Source organism: Psittacula echo, assembly GCF_963264785.1.
Source record: "Psittacula echo genome assembly, chromosome: 2".
NCBI classification, from domain to species: Eukaryota; Metazoa; Chordata; class Aves; order Psittaciformes; family Psittacidae; genus Psittacula; species Psittacula echo.
In genome coordinates this window covers 119,307,039-119,330,506 of record NC_137737.1, presented here as the reverse complement: position 1 = coordinate 119,330,506, position 23,468 = coordinate 119,307,039, and the positions used below count along the sequence as shown (strand labels likewise).

The 23,468-nt window shown below is 39.3% G+C and overlaps 1 protein-coding gene across 1 annotated transcript in view; it reads left to right on the top strand.

Annotated features, from left to right (window-relative positions):
* Positions 1–300: 300 nt before the first annotated feature.
* Positions 301–23,468, top strand: part of ALKAL1 (ALK and LTK ligand 1) — a gene marked incomplete at both ends in the record, with an annotated part of 32,345 nt that continues 9,177 nt past the window's right edge. The window contains one exon of the mRNA XM_080610354.1: positions 301–637. Within this exon, the coding sequence (XP_080466480.1) occupies positions 301–637 (337 nt within the window). The remainder of the gene's footprint in view (positions 638–23,468) is intronic.

Below are 23,468 nucleotides of genomic sequence, written 5' to 3'. Positions count from 1 at the left end.
TGGACCGCAAATATGTGTGGCGGGCTTAATACCCTTCCCCTAAGCCGTGTCTATACATGCGCCTTCCGGAGAGCCGGGCGAGCGCGGCAGGGCTGCTCGGGGGCTGGCGGGGAGGCTCGGCGGGGCCAGTCGGTGGCGGCCCGTCGGGTCTCCGCGGGGCTGCGCCCGGGCCGGGTGTGCGGGTGCGCACCTCCTCCGCAGGGGTGCCCTGGGGCGCGGCATGGGGGGCGGGCGGGCGCGCTGCGGGCCGGGCCCGGCGCTGACCGCCTTCGCTCTCTGCCTCCTCCCAGCGCCGCAGAGATGCGAGGGGCGAAGAAGCGCCAGGCGCTGCCCGCCATCGTGCTACTGCTGCTGGCCTCGGCCCCGCCGCCACCCGGCGCCGAGGGCAGGGACGTGCCCTCCGCCGGAGCCGAGCGGGGGGCGCTGCTCGATTTCCTTCTCCAAGCCCTGGGCGACGGCGAACGCCCGCTGCCGCCCCGCCCGCCGCGGCGGGACCGGGTGATCTCCCGGCGGTACATCGGCGGCGCCCCGTCGCCGGACCCCCGCTCTGTTGCCGTCTCCGCCGCCGCCGCCCCCCGGCCGCAACCGGCCGTCGCACCGCCGCCTCCACGGCTCTTCGCCACCGCCCGACACGGAGGTAAGAGCCACCGCGCTACCCTGCTGGGGTTGCAGCCCCCCACCGCGTCCCGTCCCTGCTGCCTCCTCCAGCGGCTAAGCCCAATGGCTCCTCTGCCGGGGCAGCCCGCTTCAGGCGGGAGCGGGAGAGCTGAAAGTGGGACCAGGAGTACGCTCCCTGTCCCTGAGGCGGCAGCCTCCCGGGGAGGTTTGGCCTGTGCCGCCAAAGGGGTTGAGTCCCGCCGAGGGCAGCGCAGCTCAGCCGCACTCCCCGGCAGGAGTTCAGCTGTGGGGGTATCGGAAGCATGAGGGAGGAAACGGTCACTCGGGCTTCTGCTGGGAGGTCATTTGCGGCCACAGTAGGTCTACGCTCTGAGCAAGCCTCGCAACTTCCCGAGGTTCTGACACAGCCAGCCATGAGGAAGCCCAGTTTCTCCCCAGACTCGGGACTGCTCCTCTGATTTGCACAGAGGAAAAATGACTAATCTGAGAGACTGATGTCTGGACTTACTCCTTTAAACTTCCTCTTCAACTTGACTGGTTCCCATGTGATGCATTTTTCTAGTTTTGCTGGGGCAGGTGTGGGAGATCTGGGCTGTGCTGGGGCACAGGGACTTGTTTCACCTTCCAGAGGATGCTCGGGCTGGTGCAGGGAGCCATCTGTAGGTCTGGCACAGACCAGGCCTGGCCGTGAAAAGCAAGGGCAATTCAGGGCCAAGCACAGCTGGCTAGTGATACTCAGAGACTGTGCTTCGCCAGGAGACCGGGCAGTGGGTCACCTCTGCCACAGCTAGGTTTGGTGCAGAGCCAGACAAAACATTTCCTACTGGAGTGGAGCTGCCTAAGCAGTTTGTGTGGGTTAGGATGGTGCCGTTCAGCAAGAAGGAAATTATAGTGACTGTCTTTTGGTGTAGACCACTAACATTTTTCTCCTGTTGCCTGTTAGAGACTCTACTGGAAAGAAACCAAGGTGAGGGGAACTAGAGAAGTTTGGCTTTTTAGGGATTTGTATCCCTGGAGAATGCCCTTGTGACTAATGGCTGATAATAGGTGAAGTCGAGTCACAGCCCGCCCCAGTGACACTGGTAGACTTGCTATTGTCTGTCCAGTGGTCTATTTTAAAGGAAATTAAACCCCATTTTGGAAAAAAACTAAAAGTTGGGTGATAAGTTCAGAAATTAGTAGGTGAATAACTGGAAAGGCAGGCACTTGACAGTGAGATCACTGCACAGTTTAGGGAAACTGAACTAAAAAAAGACAAATAATGTAAAAAGTAATTAATGTTCTGGCCTTGGAAGCTTCTGCTGAGTACGATCTGACCTGGGTACTGGGCAGTCCATCAGTAAGGGGTTGTAGTGTCTCAGTGAACTTCCAGATATTCTCGCTTTTACAGAGCATTAAGGCTCAGATGGTTAACGGAAAACTAGATTGCCACAGATTTCTTTACTGCCTGGAAAAGATGCTGCTGGTTATCAACATGTACCTTTCTCTAGGAAAAAAATATAAAAAGTTATTTTCAAGGCAGAATATGTGAAGACTTATGTGTGTCTTCTTTTCAAGAGAATGAAAGAGATAAGCCTGAGAGCAACAGTTACTAGTGTCAGTTGTTTTGAGGAAAAGGTCTATTATGAACAACATTTGGGATGTTTACTACAAACTAAATAATTGTATTGAGCTATAAAATAGAAAGTGTAAATATGTATAGTAACATAGAATCATAGCATGGTTTGGGTTGGAAGGGACCTTAAAGATCATCCAGTTCCAGCCCCCCTGCCATGGGCAGGAATGCCTCCCGCTAGACCAGGTGGAATATTATTTCATAATATCTATATAACTTTAAATGGGATTTTTTAAAATTCATTAATATTAGATATAATAAAGCTTTGCTTTGTGTTGTGTTAATTTTTGTAACTATATTGTATACAAAAGGAGTAGGACTGCTGAACATTCTTAGAGAAGTTATCCAGTTGTCCCTGGAGCGAGTGCCGTTCCTATGGGCAGTCACAATGGTAGCTCTCTCTCCAGCCTGGAAAGGGCAGATCCAGAGCTTAAATAACAGTCATGTTTTAGTATTCATTCAATTTTTATAACAAACAGTACTTGTTGTGATGGTGTATGTTTGCTTTTTGGGGTAGAGAACTTTAATGAGGCTTTTCTTACAAGTCATCAACCGTTACAACTCCTGTCACCAACACATTAACAGCAGCTTTTTACTCCAGCTGGCAGTAGCTGACTGTCAGCTGAAGAGAATGGATCATCTTCTCCTTAGTCAGGAAAGGTCTTACATTCAGCTGAGTACTCAGCCAAGCATTTTAAACCAGAATTATATATTTGGATTATCTGTTATTGCTAAAAATCAAATCCAAGTTTCTGATTTAAAAGAAAATTGAGCAACTTTATTGGGTTTTTTTGTTTGTTTGAAACAAAAAGCATGCAGAACAGTGCTGGATAAAGAACAGAGCATGCAAGAAGAATAATTTCTGCGTGTTTTCTCTTTTCACTTTTCTGAAGGTGCTACTTCATATTATCAATGAGCCAAATGGCAGGAGGGCTGAAATGCGCTTCCCCTCCTTTTCTTCTCTGTTTCCCTCACTCTTAGGACTGGTTCCAGCTTTAGTCTAACCATATGATGAACTTATCCAACTCACTGAGCTGCACCTCCTCACAGCCCTTTATTTTATTTTATTTCTTCTGGGGCCTTGGTTAGATATTTGCGTAGTGAGGAGAGCTGGCCTGGAGTGCCACTGAGTGAACTTCAGGAGCAGCACAAGGCAAGTGGCTGGAGTGCATGACCAGAGGCAAGGTTTGGGAGAGGATGGGTCTTCCTCCTTTACTGCAATAGGGTCCTGCTCATTTAGCTGAGGCCATAACAGCAGAGTACAGCATCATAGGGTATCTTCAGTGAGGCTAGAAAAAGAAGGGTGAGACAGTAACTGTCAGACATCCTACATGTACCACTCATTTACAGATACATAAATAAGATGTAAAAGCAAGAGTGATTGGTCTGTGATGCCCAATCTGGATGTGTCTTGCAGCTGATTTGAGGGCAGGTCCTGGGCTAGAGCTATGTTGAGGGAATAACAGCTGTTCTCTGCTTCATGTGGGTTCACTGTGGAGCAAAGGGGCATGACAGCCCTGCCACGCTGGGGCAGTGAGCTGCTGTGTCCTTCTTGGAAATAACTCTTTAGGTGTTTTTTTCCCTCCTTGATAATCAGGAATGTATTCCATGTTGTGTCCTTCTTGGTCACATGAAAATTGCATTGTGTATCTTGTGGGGCCCAGGAGGACACACACATATGCACTAGAGACACTAGTTTCACCATGACTACCTGTCTTAACTTCTTATCTCTTTTATCCCTACATGTTCAAAAGTCTTATCTCACACAAATCTGTCCCTGTTTTTCCTGGTGACCTGATTAATGAGACTGATCACTTACTCTGAAGAGTATATTCAGAAGAAATAATGTATTCCAACTAACCAAAAAGCAATCTTTATCTTTTGCTAGGATTTCTGTTAGGATGTCACTAAAAATAGAAGTTGTTCCTTTGAATTATTATATCCAGTGGGATTAAATTTTCTGTCACAACATCCTTTACTTGCCTGATTTCCATGAAGTTTCTATGCTTGACTGTGAGTTTTTTGCACTAAAAAGTGTCTCATTTTAAGCTTAGTGATGAAAGCTCCTCAATGGATAATCTTTTTCATAATTATACCCCATTTCTGATGTGTTAAATGTGGTCAGGTTTTTTTATGAAGAACCCAAATACGTGTTTTCACAAAGAGAGGATTCAGCATCAGGTTATTTTTGAACGTCACATAGGGGGAAGTAGAATAGTTTGTCATTCATCTCAGATTTTCTTTGTTACATTTATCCAAACCACGGAACTGAAATAGCTTCCATATAATTAGATTTAAAGAAGTCTTGGGAAATAAAAAAGTCTGCATTAACTGTTCATTCCTTATATATTCCTCACAACACTGGATAAATGAGCTATCTGAACTTACAAGGGGTAGGGGGCTGAAATTTGTCCTTGTGCTGGGAGACCAGCAAGACATTTTAAAACATTTTGATTAGTTATTTTTCAGGCATGAAGGAATGAAGATAAATATTCCTCTCAATTTACCACTATGTTCAAATTGGCCTCCTGAGCTTATCTACTGCAGATTTAGAGTAACATGTCGGAGAAGAGAATTTGGCCCTCAAACTATTTAAACTTCGAGGTTAAGCTTAAGAGTTCAGTTTTATGCCAAAATTTCTTACACATCAACAGAAGAAAACTGTAAGTTGTCCCATGACATGGTGCTAATTTAACCATTATTCATAATAAGCTGGATTTGAAAGATAGAGAGGTTTGTGGTTTATTTTAGTTTACAGTTGAATCAAAACTATGTAACCTTATGAAAGGCGTAAGAAAAGTTTTATTCTTTTCGCTCACTTAAAAAAATCTCCTGTGAGCATAGTATTAGTTACAGCTGGAAGTCCCTAATTCTCTAAGACCCGCTGTGTCTAATGCTAAGCTACTTCAGTGAACGTAATTACAGATCTGGAATAAAAACGGGAGACTATTGAGGAGTGTAAACCTTGTCTCGAGGAAATTAAAATGTATGTCAAGGCATAACACATAGTTCTTAGCAATACTTATATCTTTTATGCCTTGTCCAATTTCCCATTATTATCCCTATTAATAAAACAGCTTTTGGGGTTGTTTTTTGTTTGTTTGTTAGCTTGCTCTGTGTGTGGGAGGTTTTTTGTTTTGTTTTGGCTTTGGTTTTTGGGGTTTTTTTGTGGCTTTTTTTTTTCTGTCATATATTTTGTTAATAGGAATTGCTGGCGATTCAGGAGACTTAAAAGAAGATGAGAGTTAATAAAACTGTCGTTCTTCAAAATCATATGTTTACCAAACCAGAAATTGCCTCAGAAATTAGCAAAATAGTATATGAAATTGATTTAAAGGAAGTATAACTACTGCATTAAAAATAAAAATAAATGTTATTGGCTTATTCTTGTTTCCACATCTGAAGATTCTGAGTAAATTATTTTCACAGTGAAGCTGGTGGGTAGGACTTTTTGGAATAGAGCTAGGCAAATATACTCTGCTTTCAGAGGCTTAATGTACTCCAGATTCCAAATGATTAAGGGACGTATTTTTCTTCATTGAGATAGACATGATAGGCAAATGAATTATAGCTGCGTATACAAGATCTAGCAGTTAGAAGAAAATATATCCTCATAAATTAAAAAACTGAATGAATTATCAGGTATTATACTTCTCAGGAGAACATCTATGTGGTACTGTCAGTGGGAAAGAGCATCTCTATGGTAGTCTCTATGGGAGAGTGCAACTGACTTGGGCAGTGGAAGCAGCAAAGATGCCACAGGACAATGTGCTGCCCAGGCCAATGGTTACTGAGACAGGATCAGAGAGGCTGTGAGGATCTCACCACAGCATGATGCAGACATATGAACAGTCCCAATGAATTCAGTGGATATAGCTATTATCTCTGCTTGTATCAAGATCAGGTGTTAATTCTGCCCCCAAAATACAAGTAGGCAGGATAGATATTTCGTACTTGGTGTTTCATTTGAGTGAGGAGAAAGAATTCGTTTATTTATGTATTATTGCTTTTGGTGCCTGAAGTACACCAGGACTCCTCCAATGCAGAAGAAAGTGAATACCAAATAAAACAGAAGTTTCAATTCAAAGTGGAGCCGAGTGCATACCTATCTATAACTTGGGAACTATAGCATGCATTTTGAATGAGTCTCGCTTGGCCCTGAGCCTGTGAGCAAAGTGAAGAGTTGATACAGCTTGGGGTTTTTGGGGGTTTTTATTTATTTATTTATTTATTTATTATGGACACAATTTGATTTTTCAATCAAGAAAGTATGACAGATATCTATGTCTTACTGGTTTGTTATTTCAGGTGTTAATCTGCTAGGGAAAGCCTCTGAGAAGTGGGAGAATGGTAGTGCACAGGTGTAAGACTTTGCGATACGTTTATTGTTTGGTAGACAGGCTTTAGCCTTGAAAATACACTGCTTCATGTCTGGAGATGATATTGGTTTTTAAATATGTATGTATACAGGAAGTAGTATTTAAAGTTGAGATGTGTATCTATACATACATACATACATATAGGCACACACACGTTTTAATTAATGAGTTTTGAGGACAGTTTGAAGGAGAATGATGCAGTGTTTCAGACTGACACATGATTCTAAAGTTACAAAGTTGCCTTATAAATATAAACCGTATTTTCCAAAGTGCTTGGAACAGCATGAAAATCATTTCATGGTAGTAGTCACTGCACAAAGCTATAAAGAAAACCTCATAGTCAATGAGAGACAAAAGAAAGATGCACCATCTGGGAAAATAACCACCAGAAAGGTGCAGAGAGAGAAGGGAGGTTGGTTCCATGTCTAAAGTATGTGTAGTGCCACTGTCTACATTGCGATCATTTTGTTCTTAGAGATCTCTCCAACTGACCTGAAAGTAGTTTGTAGGAGGGGGAAATTATCCCCTTTATTAAGACTTCTTTTCTAGAGAACTAAAAATTTCAGTGATGTCTATCTTGTACTGTTCACTAAAGTAAAAAAAAAATAAATAATACCTAAATGTGAGCAAATCTTATATTAGTATTTTGTAAGGCCTGTTTTAAAACATACCAAATAACTGCACTGTAATAGCCATCGTGTCTTCTTTTTCAGTGAAAGCATTCAGCTGATGTACAGAAATTTTTTTTCTAGAATTTGTTGCTCACATTTGGTCTCGATGATGAGAGAGGACATTAAAGCAGACTGTTAAAAAAGAGTGTTTTCTGAATGTATGCACCCATGAGCAGTGTTACACTGGATGAGATGTATTTTTTTAGTTGGAAAAAAATGTGCTTTCTAGGACTTTTTTTGTTTTGACACTTAAGCAATTGCGTATGCTCCCTGCCCATGAGACCTGAACCAGAAATTAGCTCTGGTGAAGAAAATATGTCAAATTGAAACTTGCAAAATTACTAGAAATCGGGAGAAAATACATGATGCATTTTGCTGGAAAAAATGCAGCTAATCTCCTGTGTTAGCTTCAGTTGATGGTTAGGCTTTTCTGTTCAGTTTAAGGATGAGTGCTTCATTTTATCATTTGTGAATTAGAGGTTACTACTTTAGTGGAAGTCCTACAGGCTATTCATTTGAGTTCTGGCGTTTTTAATGTGGGTCAGTTGGAAAACAGCTGCTCCAGTGAGGAAATTGATTGACTATTGATTACATACTGAGGGTCCAATTCTTTATCTCTAGGGTATAAACAATATTTAACACATGGTGGATCCAAGCACTCGATTGGTTAGTGGCTATTTTTTGTATTATTACGTCTGTTGGGCAAAGAATTATTGATGTGCAATGCTCCACTGATTTTACTAAAAAAGCACATAAAAATATGTTTGTTTATAACAGGCTTGAACACCGATGCAAAACACTGTTTGGCTTGTGGCTTACTTGTGGCTACTTTTTAACCCTAATATTTTGTTATTAAACATACTATTAACATGATTATGTAATCAAAACCTCCTCATGGTAAAGGCATAACTTTGCATAGAAAGAACATTTCAACTTTTTTGGTAAGTCTTTTTTAAAAGTCTATCAGCTCTCTGTTTGTCAATTCAAGTAAATTGGTTAGATTGCATTTTCATACATGTTCTCTTACTATATGATTTTAAATCTGTGTCTTTAGCTTGAAGAAAAACATTGAAAGTTTCATCAATAAAGCCACTATTGTCATTTTCCTTGCAGATTTTGGACAGCTTCAGAAGTGATATGGCACAAATCTAATAAAGGCTTTGCTACTTAACTTATGTTCACCTTTTCATTTGAGACTGTAAAATAAAGGTGATAAGCAAAATAAAACCCTACTGTAAAACAGTCAGGCACCTTTTTTTCTTAACCTTTACCATTGATGATCTCAAACTGTATGTGATGTGTTTCAGTAGAAGGAACTTTTGAAATGAAATGTTAGGAAATGCATCTTCATCAGTATATGTGGCAGTAGTGGATATGTGTACTAGATTAGTAAAACCCTTAAATCCCATTGGATTAAAATAACTGAGGAGATAGCTGTGATGTTATTACTATAATCATAGAATCATAGAATAGTTAGGGTTGGAAAGGACCTTAAGATCATTTAGTTCCAACCCCCCTGCCATGGGCAGGGACACCTCACACTAAACCATGCCACCCAAGGCTCTGTCCAACCTGGCCTTGAACACTGCCAGAGATGGAGCATTCACAGCTTCCCTGGGCAACCATTCCAGTGCCTCACCACCCTCTCAGTAAAGAATTTCTTCCTTATATCCAATTTAAACTTCCCCTGTTTAAGTTTTAGCCCGTTACCCTTTGTTCTATCACTACAGTCCTTGATGAAGAGTCCATCCTCAGCACCCTTGTAGGCCCCCTTCAGATACTGGAAGGCTGCTATGAGGTCTCCACGCAGCCTTCTCTTCTCCAGGATGAACAGCCCCAACTTTCTCAGCCTATCTTCATACAGGAGGTGCTCCAGTCCCCTGATCATCCTCATGGCCCTCCTCTGGACTTGTTCCAACAGTTCCATGTCCTTTTTATGTTGAGGACACCAGAACTGCACACAATACTCCAAGTGAGATCTCAGGAGAGCAGTAGAGGGGCAGGATCACCTCCTTCAATGAGGTCACATTCAGGTCACACTCCTTTTGATGCAGCCCAGGATACGGTTGGCTTTCTGGGCTGCGAGCGCACACTGAAGCTGGCTCATGTTCATTTTCTCATCGACCAACACCCCCAAGTCCTTCTCTGCAGGGCTGCTCTGAATCTCTTCTCTGCCCAACCTGTAGCTGTGCCTCGGATTGCTCCTATCCAGGTGTGGGACCTTGCACTTGTCATGGTTAAACTTCATCAAGTTGGCATCAGCCCACCTCACAAGCGTGTCAGGGTCCCTCTGGATGGCATCCCTTCCCTCCGGCGTATCAACCGAACCACACAGCTTGGTGTCATCGGCAAACTTGCTGAGGGCGCACTCAATCCCACTGTCCATGTCACTGACAAGATGTTGGAAAAGACCGGTCCCAACATTGATCCGTGAGGGACACCACTTGTTACTGGTTTCCAGCTGGATATCGAGCCATTGACCACAACTCTTTGCTTGCGGCCATCCAGCCAGTTCTTTATCCACTGAGTGGTCCACCTATCAAATTGATGTCTCTCCAATTTAGAGACAAGGATGTTGTGTCGGACAGTGTCGAACGCTTTGCACAAGTACAGGTAGATGATGTCAACTGCTCTGCCCCTGTCCATCAGTTCCATAGCCCCATCATAGAAGGCCGCCAAATTGGTCAGGCAGGATTTCCCCTTAGTGAAGCCATGCTGGCTGTCTCCAAGCACCTTGTTGGTTTTCATGTGCCATGACATCATAACAGAGTAATTACTCTGTTCATTCATCATGACAGAGTAATTACTTCTTCCCTGTCTGTTAATGACATAGCATGCCTAACACATGGGAGATTTCTGTTGTGTCACTGAAATTTTAATTTAGGAAGGTCAGGAAAAATATTTTTAGAACCCATCTTCTACATGTAGGACAAAGAATTACAGCCAAAACACACCAGTATGAGGATTTCTTATGGTCTCCAGAGAAATCCTCTGGAAATCCTCTGGGCCAGAAGACAGTGTAGAGCAGGCTAATCACTTTAATTTTATGCTGTGGGCCTAAAGGTCAGTGTAAAATTAAATTGAATTGAATTGGCCTGTTAGTACCAACTTAGCAAGATACTCCATAAAATCTGTGCTTCCCATTATTATATGATCAAACCCCAAGTGTGCATGTAATGCATACAGATTTCCCCCCTTTATTAAGTGACAAGCTGTTTTTACAGATTGTCAGATGACAATTTTACAGAAAATTGTCATACAATTTTCAAACTTTCAGAAAAGGGATTACTTCAGAACAGTTTGTGTGGATAAGCCCTGCATGGGTTCAGCAAATTTAACACCCAGATGTACTGCTCATATGTAGGGTAACTGTACATCACCTGCATGGTGGAATCACTCCATGTGTACAAATGTGATTCAGCTGCACAGGACTAGAGAAGATCTCTTATCTAAGCTGCAGTCAGGGCTTTCAAAACCCCTTCAACCAGATCCAGACTGCATGTTTATACTGACCCAGAACTGAGCAGCACCTCCAGAAAAACCTTGCTTCTCCTTTACTTTTGTCTGGAATAGCTGTTCCTTTCCTGTCAGAGGAAGGGATGAAACAAGGGTTAAATCTGGAGATTAAATAATATTAACATGATAATCCTTGCTTTAGAATAGATAGAAAACCTCTTGAATATTAAAGGTAACAATTGCTTTTCTTTGCAGTTACAATCTCCATCTCAGACTACCAGAATATTATAAGACTGAGAGCACTATTAAAAAACAAGAGAAACATCAACTTGCTGAGTCCCAGGATATGGCAAGCGTTCTCTGTTTTTCGTTCAAGGCTAGCGTTTTCTGCTCAGCACTTTCTAGCCTACTGAAATGTATGGTTTGCATGTATTTTAAACCTCAAAGATAAGACTTGCAGTATTAGTATGTCTAAATACCTCACTAGGTTTGAGGCATTTATATGTAACACTCAAATAAAATAGTTTGGTCCCAGTTATCATTTATAAGATATTTCATTATGTGATAGGGTAAAATGACCTTAGCCTGAGTATGAACATGGCGTATGTTCAATAGGAATGCCTTTAAGACAGCAATTTAGAATAATGTGCTTATAAGGAAGAAACCATGGATTATTAATCTATTATGATAGTTCTGAATCTGTTCTAATTCAGAAGGAAATAGAAACATTTCTAAAATAAGCACAGGAAATGTGATATACAGTTAGCCATTACCATTTGTACAGCAGTCAACCTGGAGCCTATTCATATTTCAAAAAGAGCAGGGTCTAATTAAGCTCTGGCAAACTCAGTTCTATTTCCTTTCACTCTGATAGAGTTTGCCTGTGTTTGTCAGTACTGAGTTTGGTTTGTATGCAGTTAAGGACGTGTCATCAGCTTTCATTCAGATGATTCAACTAGTTCATGCTTTTGATGTATTGCAGCTGTTCTTGTGTTTAATTTATGCAGATATTCTAGAATCTACATTTATTAGCAGCCATGATAGCTAAAACAGAATACTTGCATAGAGTTCTACAGAACTGCAAGAAGTGAATTTCCTCTTAATATTTATCAATGTGAAGTCTCTCTGTCTCATTCGAAGAATGGTTTTGCCTTCAGTCAAGAGCTCTCCAATAACTTTCCAGGCGTAATTTGGAGTCTCTGGATTCAGATGAAATATCTGCCTTCATAGTTCAGTGATTTCAAATAGCTGATAGATGAATGAATGAATGAAAATTATGTTACAGAAAAAAAAAAAAAAGAGGAAAAAATAGCTTCAGTATATTAGTGTTTTGAATAATTTGACCAGTCTTACCTGTATGTCTCATCATTTTCAGTGAATTATTCTTTTATAGTTTAATGAACAGTTAGTATTGTAATACCTCTTTCCTTCTGGAAAGAGTGAAGTACATATTCACAGCTTAGTATGCAAAATACTGAGGGTTTCATAATGCCATACATTTTCTCATTTGAATTGCTCTAGGGATAGTTTAACCTGTTTACTAGAGTCTCTTAGGAAAAAAAGAGAGCTTTTTTGCATAAAATTATTCATCAGGTCTGTAATTGTTTTCAGATCTTTTTCTTTTACTTTTCAAAATATATACATATTTCAGTGTGTTCCATGTTCACATCTCTCACAGGAGAAAAGAAGAATAAGGGTGCTGTTGAATTAGGCACATAGTGCTTGTCTGTATGTGTGTGATGCTGTTCAAGAGGCTCACAACGCAAAGTATAGTTGCTAAATTCCTTTTTAAGTTTCTTTTTCAAATGTAAAACTTGTCCAAATCTGTTAATCTAGATCTACAACTGTCCCAGTTCTGTTTTCTAGAGTGATCTGTAGTAGTAGTAATAGCAAAAAAGTAATCATACACACTACATTTGGCTTATTTCTTGATCCCACAGCATTTTCTGGTAGAAACAGGGATTTACAGAAAGGCAAAAAAAAAAAGGAAATCCATTCTTCTTAATGTACTTTTGCCAAAAAATATAAAGGTCTCCACAGGCAAGGATTAACAAATACAAATATGCTTTCTTAGCAGCTATTGACGAATTACTAATAAACATCATTATAGCTGAGTTCAAGCTATTCAACCTTGTAAATATATCCTTCTTATAATTTCATTAGTGTTGGCTGAAGCCAGTGTTTCAACCTTTTTGTTCGAGTCTTAATGAATTATTGGAAAATGGCCTATTAGAAAGCATTGAATCACAGGGGCCGCTGCATTCTGAGTGTTACTCTCTTTAATGTTGTTTACCTCCCAAGTTGACTTGGCCAAAAATCTTGGTACATGAAGCTGTGAGCCCATTTTGCTGGGCCATTATATCCCAGAGCATGTCTGAAAGTCAAATATGGTAGTTAGGAAGTATTCATCGAAGCTAACACCTTAGAATAGGATTCTGACCAGAAGTGGAGCACAACTATAGTGTAGCTAAAGGGAATACAACAAAAGAAGTGGGATGGTCAAGCAGAAGTTTAGTCCTTCCCGAGACTAAACACATTTTCCATACTTAACTCCCGTACTTTTCTCCATTTGGTGGATCTGCTTGCTTCCTGCTTCTAGTTGTTTCTGAACTGAATGCCTCTTCAGCTGTCCAAGGTGGGGTCTACACTGTAATGTGAAAATATGTTTGTGATACTAAGGCCACTTCATGTTGCTGGGTAAGAGCTGGGGCCTGTGCTATGTATCAGCATATACTTGAGCTTTCTCTTCTGGAGAGCTACAGATTTTAGGTAATGATACAGGGACACAGGCATAAGGGATTAGAATATGAGTGCATCTTATCTTGAGACTGGAGTCAGATCCTTGACTGATTCCTTGATAATGCAGAGATACTCAAAGAGGTGGATGAAGTTTGAGTAATTGATCTTGTCTTCACAGTGGCTTAGCATTTTTCCATGGCTTCCCACAGCATGCATAATGGGGCATTCCTTCAATGAAGATTCTCATTTCCCAACAGATCAGTTCAACACTGGTTCTTTGCCTAAAATAAACAAATAAGAGCAGCAATAAACTACATCCTGATCATTTTTAATCTCCATTAAACTAGTCATATTTAAATATCTTTTCACTAAGTACATCACCTAAAATGATGTAAAAGGAGCAGCCATTAACCACAGTTCCCTACTCAGGCAACAGTCAACAAATACTTTAATCAAACTGTGTGTTTTTTTGTCAGGTAAACCTGTCTTCAGAGTACCTCTTAATGCAGCATGAAATACCACAGAAGGAGCATCAGAGCAGAGTATGTTTTCACATTAGTTACAATAGCCTCTGGATTACTGAAAATTAACCAAATAGCTCTAATTTGAAGAGGCAAGTATGCAGGCTAAGAATATTTGAATAATAGTAATGAGGGCTATAGCCATGCCTCTTAATCTTTCACATAAGAAGATAGTGAAGGTTCAGAGGATGCAAAGGAAGGGGAAATAACATGAAAGCTGGTTTTGCCAGACAGGTGAAGACTTACTAATGTTGGCAGAATCTCCAGCTGGGAAAATCCATGGTTGTTATAGCCTTTGTGCCACCAGTATAGAAAAAAGCACTTGGCTCAGAGAAGAGAATCTGGCTCAAAGAACTTAAAATAAATATCAGATGTCAGAGCTGTGACTTAATTGTTTAGCTAAGTAGATCATGTGAATTACACACAGATTGAGGACCTGTTTTTGCTTCTGTTGAAATCAAGGAGAACAGAACCAGGGCATACTCTCGTTTCAGTGGCTTTCAGCCCACAAAACTGTGTTATTTGAGAGTACAACATTGCAGAGAATCATTTCTGTACCAGCCTTGAAACCCCAGAGGTACTAATATAGGACTTCTTTGTGTTTTCTTACTGTAGGCATAAGCTAAAACTCTAACGAGGATGGCTTAGTGGCTGTTGTTTTTTATTCAAAATTTGACATTCAGAGAGTGGCTTCTGTGACTCTAAACATGGAAATGGAACTGCAAGTTCAGACATTGGTTTCTGACAGTAGCCAATTTTAAAGAGATATATTGAGATATACATGTGTTTTCCTCCTTTTAATGTAGTCTCAGACTACAGCTCTGACAGTCTCAGAATTAGACCTGTGCCCCAACACAAAGACATTAGCTTATAAATATCCCCTTGAAAAACTAGTTTTGAAAGCCTTGTAACTTTATAGTGATATTCTTCCTTAATGAACATATAAGAGAATTTTGTTACCTTTATGAATAGAAGTAAATAAAGCATTTTTTTCTCTTACCACTACGCTATTGCATGTTTCCTTTAGCATTTTAAAAATCTTTATAAAATACCTCCCATACCTCTCCATTTAATCATGAAGGCTTTGCAGGAGTGAGGAGACTATCAGAAGAAAGACTGAAAACTTGAAAAGGTTGTTTAGTTACAACTGAAATTAAATCACTTAAATCACAATGACTGACAATCTTACATTCAGGAAGAAAGATTCTGGGAGAAGGCTTCACATGCGCAGTTGGAAGTACATTTTCCTTACCTGGGTAAGAGCCTTCACATAGTTCTGCTGACAGGGTGAAATACTGGTAGGCAGGTGACAGAAAAAAAAATCTTTGGAAAGACCTACAAGACCAATTTACAGATTTACAGACTGATATGTATTTCTACAAATTCTGGCTGTATGATGAATGACTGCTGTAACTGATGACATTATAAATGAATGGAGCATACCAAAATTACTTATCATATTTCTGCACATACTCAGAAGATACTGTGGGGAATATTCTAATTTAGATAGGACAGTTTTTAGGTTCTGGTTTCTGCATTCAGAGGGTGGCAAGCACCTCTGTCCCCTGGCCAGCCAGGGTTCAACCTCTTCAAGCTCATGACGATAATACCTTTACTTCAGTCTTTTAACCAGCAGCAAGGTGTGATTTCTTTTTCTGAGAAATGAAAGTACAATGTCTGAGCACTTTTCAAGCAATTGCTTTCTCTTGACAAATGGTGAATTAAGCAAAGAAAAATCAAAGATTGAGGGGGAGAGAAGGAGTATAATATTATATATTATACTCAGTATTAAAAAACCTGAGTAGTTCACATCAGGGAAAAACTATCTTCCCCATCTCCTGTCCACCTATCCTGATCCTTCAGACATGATTAAATGCTTCTTCTGTAGCTCAAATGAGTTAGATCCCTCCAGTATCAAGTTATGTCGTTCCCATAGTTCAGTGCACAGGCTTGGAGCAGCCAGTGCTAGGGATAATCTGTTGCCCTTGAGGAGGATGTTAAACTATATGGAGGATGGCACCCCCTCTCAGGCCGTAAATAATCATTGCTCTGCTGAGGTAGTAGGAAGGCCTCCCTGTAATTGCTGTTCATGATGTTGTCTTCATAGCAACGATCAATGCTAACTATTCCTGTCAATCTCTGTTCCCACTCACAGCTCAGCAGACACCAGCCAAGGCAAGGAGGCTCAGTGGAGTTTCAGGGGAGGGGAGAAAGCAAAATGCAGTGGCTGGGCAACAGTAAGGCCTGGTCTGGGAAGAGAAGGGGCAGTGACTGCCTGAGTCCCCATGGATGTGAACAGGTCTTTATCACTCTCCCATGACTACAAGTCAAGTTTTGTGCTGCTAAAGCTACTGGAGTGACATAGTTCAAAATAGCTAAAATTAGTTTTCGTCCATAGCTTCTGAAGTATTGACCTGGGTGAAAAGTAGGAATGATAAGTAGGTGTCCTGTGCCGTGTACCATATGTCGGTGCTCCAGGTGATACAAAATGAACACCATATGCTTCCATGCCTGTTTCTCCTACTTTTGTTCTCTTCTAGATGTGTTTTCCAGCCTCCTCCCACAGGTGCCTTCGCTTTTGTGTGATACAGTAATGCAGATCACAGGGAGTGGGAAACTGAGGCAATGTGAGCAGTTGTGCTGTCTCAAATAGGGTCCTATAAGTTCAAATTGGAAAGCTGAGTTATGAAGGAAAGAACTTCTATATCCTTCCCCAAGTAGCAGCATAATGAAAAAAATCAAACTCAAGTAAAATTAGTGCGTGTATTTGCTTTGTTTGCTCTTACTGTTTTGATTTTGTGAAAGTTTCTGTTAAAGGACTGATTTCATCTGAAGCATAAAAAAGCCTAGAGACAAAAGTTTGTCTCAGAGGACTTTGTGTCACTTCAGCTGCATTCACTTGCATGAAAGAAGACAGGTCTACCGTAGATTGTGCCTGGAAGGGACTGTGTTGGCCTGAGTGCTGTGATACTAGCTTTAATAGAAAAGGGAAGTAAAATCCTTTTTAATAGCAATGCATGTTTAATAGGAGCTTCTGACTGGGCACTCTGCTTTCATTATGTCCTGTGAGATCCAGTAGAGAGGTACAAGGTTTATGGGACTAATGGTCTCACTTTCTTAAAAAAAGAGAACAAATTTCACTTTCATTCATTCATCCACAAGTGAATGAAGAGAAAACTGAAGCAGTGAAGAAAAAATGTAGAATACGAAGGAGCATGTAACTCCTTTTGAGGCAGCATCACAATTGTGGTTCTGGTCTTTTTGAAAAAGAAACTTGAAAAAAAGAGGACTATTTTAAAAGTTATCTTGTCTTGCGATGTACACCAGAGTTTAATGACTTTTCCTGAAAACAGCAGTGTTTTACAATCTGACACATCCACAAAGCAGCCAGATAATGGACATTCTTTTCATAAAAGCTAGCTGAATCAGGAGGTTGTTACATATGGATTTACCCTGTGCTAGAAATGTGGCAAGAAGCTTGAGACATTAAACTTTTAATCCCATGTACTTCTTTGTAATTTGAATGGATTTAATTGAATTAATTCAGAAACTAACTGCATTTAATGATTTGCAGTAAACAAAGAATGAGGGAGTTGGCAATGAAATACTACAGCGTACAAATGTATTTCTTCTCGGGGTAAAAGAGTGTATTTTACGTGGCTCATCATCATATATTTACAAGCTTCCATAGTTTTTTAGGTAAGACTTCACATTTAATCAAACGGACTCCATGGAGACAGGAGTAGTGGGGATTCCAAGAGAAATTCCTCCCTCCTAAGTGTTCATGGGCCATATCCCAGTGGGCATAATAGCACATAGAACATAACTAAAATAGGTTTTTCTGATTAAAGCTAGTATTTCATACTTAGAATCATATAGCTTGAACTTACTTGATTTATTAAATCCAGCCATGTGCTATTTCAGCCAACACATCCTAGAATCTTGTTCATAACCTTTTCAAAGAACTGAAATGTGCCTAGCTAATGTAAGACTTGTCTTGCCTGTTTATTAGATAGCAGAGATAAATAAATAGTCTTTTCTTCTTGAAGAAAGGTCCAAGTCACATTAGCCTTGCTTTTTTGTGTTACTATTTATATTATAGTATACACAGAATCTTCCATATTATTTATAAAAGTGTTGCTTACTGCCCCATGACTTAAATAAAGGCTATAAATCCAACTGAAATCAAGTGTCTAACGTTAGCAATCTGGTTTTTTGGTACCTACCTGAAAGTCTCTGTAATAATAATACAGCAAAATATGTGGGTCCAAAGCCCCTTTCCTTGCAATGAGTATTGATGGGTGAGGAGGACTACACAGCAGTCAGTAAGAGTGGAATTTGATCCTCTTCACTATAAAAAGGCAACACTTCAGACTACTTCAAGACTATTTATAGAAATCTAAAAAAAAATTAAAACAAAATTCCATTCCAAACAAAGGATGAAGAACTAAAAATTTGAAATACTCCAAACTGTGGTGCACAAATGTCAATCCAGAAAACAAATATTGTGAGGACATATAAACATATAGTGCTACACACAAAAACAAGGCATGATGAATTAGGAAAGCAGTATGCCTTTGCTTTTTATATGTTTTTAATTTCTTCATTTTCTCAATTTACTATGGTTTGTAAAAGGTGTCCTCTTCTGTTTTTTACTGTCAGGAATCCCTTTGTACAATATTTTGTGCATTTTTTTAAATGTTCAGTATTTGCAATACTGCAGTTTTGGTAGAACTAAATAGATTGTGATTACTATCCTATGAATGTCCTGTGAATATGATTCCGCTCCCGGGTTTAAGAGAGCAACTGATGTAGATAAGGCTTACAAGGATGAGTAAGGGAGATATGACATAGGTGAGTAGAGACTCTGGGATAAGACTGAGTGGTTGGCAGTATATGTGATGAATTGGCAGAGTAAAGAGAGGTAAAAATAGTAATTGTGACTAAATGGCAGACTTCAATTTTTGAAGCTGATGCTTCCTTTTATGCCCATCTTTTAGTACATTTAAGAATTACACTGATTTCTTTAATGTAGTGATCTCACCAGTGGTGACTAACAATGTAAACTTTACCAGGCATAACGAAAGCAGACCTTTTAGGCTTTCTTTTTGGGGTCATACTGTTGTACTTCTAAATTGACCTGATGTCATAGCCCACTTTATTGCTCAAGTTTCTGATGAATGTTGAAGAATAAAGACATTTAATTTTATATATATAATGCCAGTTATTGTATTCATAACTAAAGTTAGGAGAATTTGAGGATGTATCAATTACTCAGCATTTAAAAGGAGTAGTATTTGCCATGCTTACATTAGAAAAATATTGCTGGAATGAAGACCAGGGAAAGTAAACATTCAGTCACTAGTTTAAGTATCCTTAGAAGCACCATTTCAAACCTGGACAAGTAAATAAGCATGGAAGCATTTATTTGATGTGGTAGCAGAACTAGCATTTTAGGACTTGACTAATAAGGTACAAGCATATACCACAATGTGCATTCCAAATAGTCTCTATAAATAAAGTTGAAATACTGAACAAAGATTTTAGGGATGGCAAATAAATCCAAAGAAATCAGAATACTGTTTATGTCTGCTCTTAGATAAGCAGAAGATAAATTGGCCAAGTAATTTATTATGATTTCTTAATTGCACCCTATTTGTAACCCTTAAGCTCTAGAGAACAATGCGTTGTGAGAACTGAAAGGGTCCTGTTAGATGGAGTAAATGGAAGCCTAGTAAACTCTACTCTCAGAGCACAAAGGTATGCATGAGTACATTCAGCATATTCTACATTCAGTAGATGGCAGTGGTATGCAGTTGTAGATTAATTCAGGATTTTCTGTTGAGCAGAAGCTCTCATCTCTGAAGCTAAGCAGTGTGGATTTGGGGGTTTATTTGAGGCTTTGGGGGGGGTTTATTTAAGTCTTTTTTTTTTTTCAGAAAATACTAAGATACCAGATAATTTTTCACCTGCTAGAGCAGACAGGATAGAAAGCACTTGAAAGAATCCGGTAAGGTTTGAATTTCAAACAGCGGTATTGCATACAGAAAGGAATGTGTCTGTCTGAGGCATTGACTCATTTTCCATCTATGCGCTGTGGAACTTAGTATGTACACATCACAGTCTCAAAATAAAAGTATTCAGTAAGTGGGAACTGTGTGTGTTACTTAACAGGAGTAGTAACACACTGACGTCTCGGAATGCTGCGGGCAGAAATAGATATTTTCCCTTGTCTAAAGGAATGAATTGCAGATCTGTTGGGGGAAAGCAGTGTGTGCATGTGTGTGTGTGTATAAGCAAACAAATTACTAAGACAATTAGAAATCATTATAAATCTTTTAATTATGTAAAACAGGAGGAAAAAGACCAAATCAAAAGCAGAAATACAGTTTATCTGGTAGAAACCACAGATGAGGAGGCTTAGAGAATTAAATGGCATCATTTAAGTACATATTTTCTCATATGGCAGTTATTTCTAACACAAATAATAGAAAATGTTTAATGATTTATGATGTTAATGATGGAAGGAGTTTCTCTCTGTTATACAAAAGCAATGTTTTTTCTTGCCTCCCTATGGGAAACTGCAATAGAAAATGCATTAAATATATAAGTCTGTGAACTGTTTTAGCACAACCAGAAATTGTACTAAGGATTTCAAGAACTCTTGGATGGACCCCAGCATCAATTGATGGTGCCTGAGTAGGGAATACAAATGTCACACATTTTCAACAATGTATACGCTCTTTCTGTGCTGTATGAGACACTACATGAGGATCTAGAGAAACATTTCAATCTCTATTAAAATGGCTATTGTTTGCAGAACAGAAAGTAATACCATTCTGACCAAAGCTGCTGGAAATCATCAGTTTTGCATGTAAGAACTTTGACAAGCCATATGCCCTGAAATAGCGGTTTTGTGCAACCTGGTCACAGTCAAAGTAGAATAATGAAAATAGGAGATTAAGCCCTTTAAATTGGTCAGAGTACTGAAGAAAGAAGTATATGTTAATTGATTCAACTCTTCTTGCTGAGGGTGCTGTTAGGAGCTCTTCTCCTGAGCACTGTGAAACCACTGTGTGGCAAATGCCATAGCCAGGGAGTGGGATTGAATTCCTGTGACAATTGCCCACAGTTGTAACCACATATTTCTATCTACCTTTAGCAGGAATGCCTGGGTCAGATCTCTAGCTGCATGCTTGATGCTCCATTTATTCACAGCGTATTTTACCATGGGGTTCCCATGTATGACACTGTAGTCAAACACCTACGTTTTGCTCAACACCATAATGTACTCTTATCAATGAATGTTAACATTTTTCTCCACTACGATGCCTTATCATTGCAGTTTTCTATTTTAATTGTTGATTTTTAGCAAAACCTGTTTGGGTTTTTTAACTGAGGCAGTACACCCTTTCTCAACATTTATAGGAATTATTACAGATGTAAATTAAGTCATACAGAAGAAGGATGGTTTGGGTCATTAAAATTTCTGAATATATTTTGTGTTATGGTTTGTGGTGGTTTTTTTTTTTAGCACTGCTTTTGTAAATATTTCATATATTTTTGATTCAGTTACGCTGAGGATACTTTCATCTTGGCATTGCAGTATCCTTCCATTCACTCATCTTTATATTACATTGCTTTACTTGGCTAGTTTTCTCTTGTTCAGGTCTAGTTTGTTGCTTAAATTCTTCTGACACCTTATCAATTTCTTTATGAATTTAGATTTGAAAGGTTTTGCTGTCACTTTTATCACCATGCATTTTTGTGTGTGTGTGTGTGTGTAAACTAAGTCCATCTGGATATTGCAGACATACTGCTGCTTCACCTTGTGGTATTGTCACAGTTAGAAAAGGGTTGCCATCTTCAGGTACTGTGGAGAGTTTCTACCAAAGAAAAGCTCCGTCCAAATAAATGGGACTTGTCTATATAAGTACTCAAATAGTTTTGCTGACAATGTTCCAATATTTGTAGAAGCATGGTATTTCAACCACTGCAAGATTTATTCCTTTACTATGAACAAATGTAGCCTTTGTTTAAGTTGAAGCTTTGGAGAATCTTGTCGTTTGAAATGTCACTTTTATTTAAAACTTTATTAACACATACTGTGCTGTAAACGGTTTCATGGCATGAAATGACTTAAAGAAAAAAAAAAGAAAAAAATCACATGCTAATTTCATGCTAAACCAATATTTTTAGAAGCCTGCATCTGTGTTTGTAATAGAAGAGTCAGCTGCATCTTACTGCTGACAGTTTTCTTCTTTTTACAGATAGAAAGAAATTGCACAAGACATTTGTTTTCTAAATGCCATAGTTATAAAATAACTTTAAACAAAATACATGGGAATTAAGATTTTCATCTTAATGATGTACGTGTCACAGTTGTGCAAAATTTAGGCTATTAGCTTAGTTAAAATTTATCACAAGTTTGGTAATGCAAGACTCGCTGAAATGTATTGCTTTGTATTAAAACTATTTGACTTGGAAAAGATTGTAAAATAAGAGAAAATATGACCAAGAAAGAAGAATAAAAAGCAAAGAAAGAAGACTATTTCTAAAGCATTGTTCCTTCTGAAGAACAGACAATTCCATTAATTCAAAATAGCTTTAGGAGAAGTGAATAAAAACCAAATCAGATCATATACGTATTGTAAGATATAGTAAGATATATTATCATTGCTATTGGCTACATCTTGGACTAAACATTATATTGTAAACAAATTCCTGCCCAATTATAATAATTTGAACTGCCTGACTCTGTTGGGTAACTTCTTGAACTGGATGAAACCAAGAAATGCCTGTTAATCCATCCTGAGACATTCATTTCAAGAAATGTTGTACAATATACAGTGGATATTGTAAATAACACTAGATATTCAGAAAAATGGATAATTATTAAACCGGTATAAAAATGCTAAGCTTTAAATACTGCAGTAGAAGTGTGTTGCAGGAGGCACATTAACACCTGCAAGTAAATCCGGCAAATACAATTTAGGTGGCAGACAGTGTATAGTGGTAACTGGTGTAATTTCTGGTTTTATGGCTTTTTCAGATACACTTATGTTTCCCTGAAACATTTACCTGCCATGGAGGAGTTTTCCACAAATGCTTTACAAGTTTGGGGTTTGTGTTTTAAGTAATTGATTAAAAATTGCTTTGCATTTTGTCATTGTTAGTTTTTTCTCAGGTGCATGAATATTCTTACTAAAAGAGACTATTGATGAAGATTTGTATTTTTCTTACATACAAAGATTAAAGGAATATTGTGTCCAGTTCTGTGCCCCTCAGTTCAAGAAGGACAGGGAATTGCTCGAAAGAGTCCAGCGCAGAGCTACAAAGATGATTAAGGGAGTGGAATATCTCCCTTATGAGGAGAGGCTGAAGGAGCTGGGTCTCTAGCTTGGAGAAGAGGAGACTGAGGGGTGACCTCATCAATGTTTACAAATATGTAAAGGGTGAGTGTCAGGAT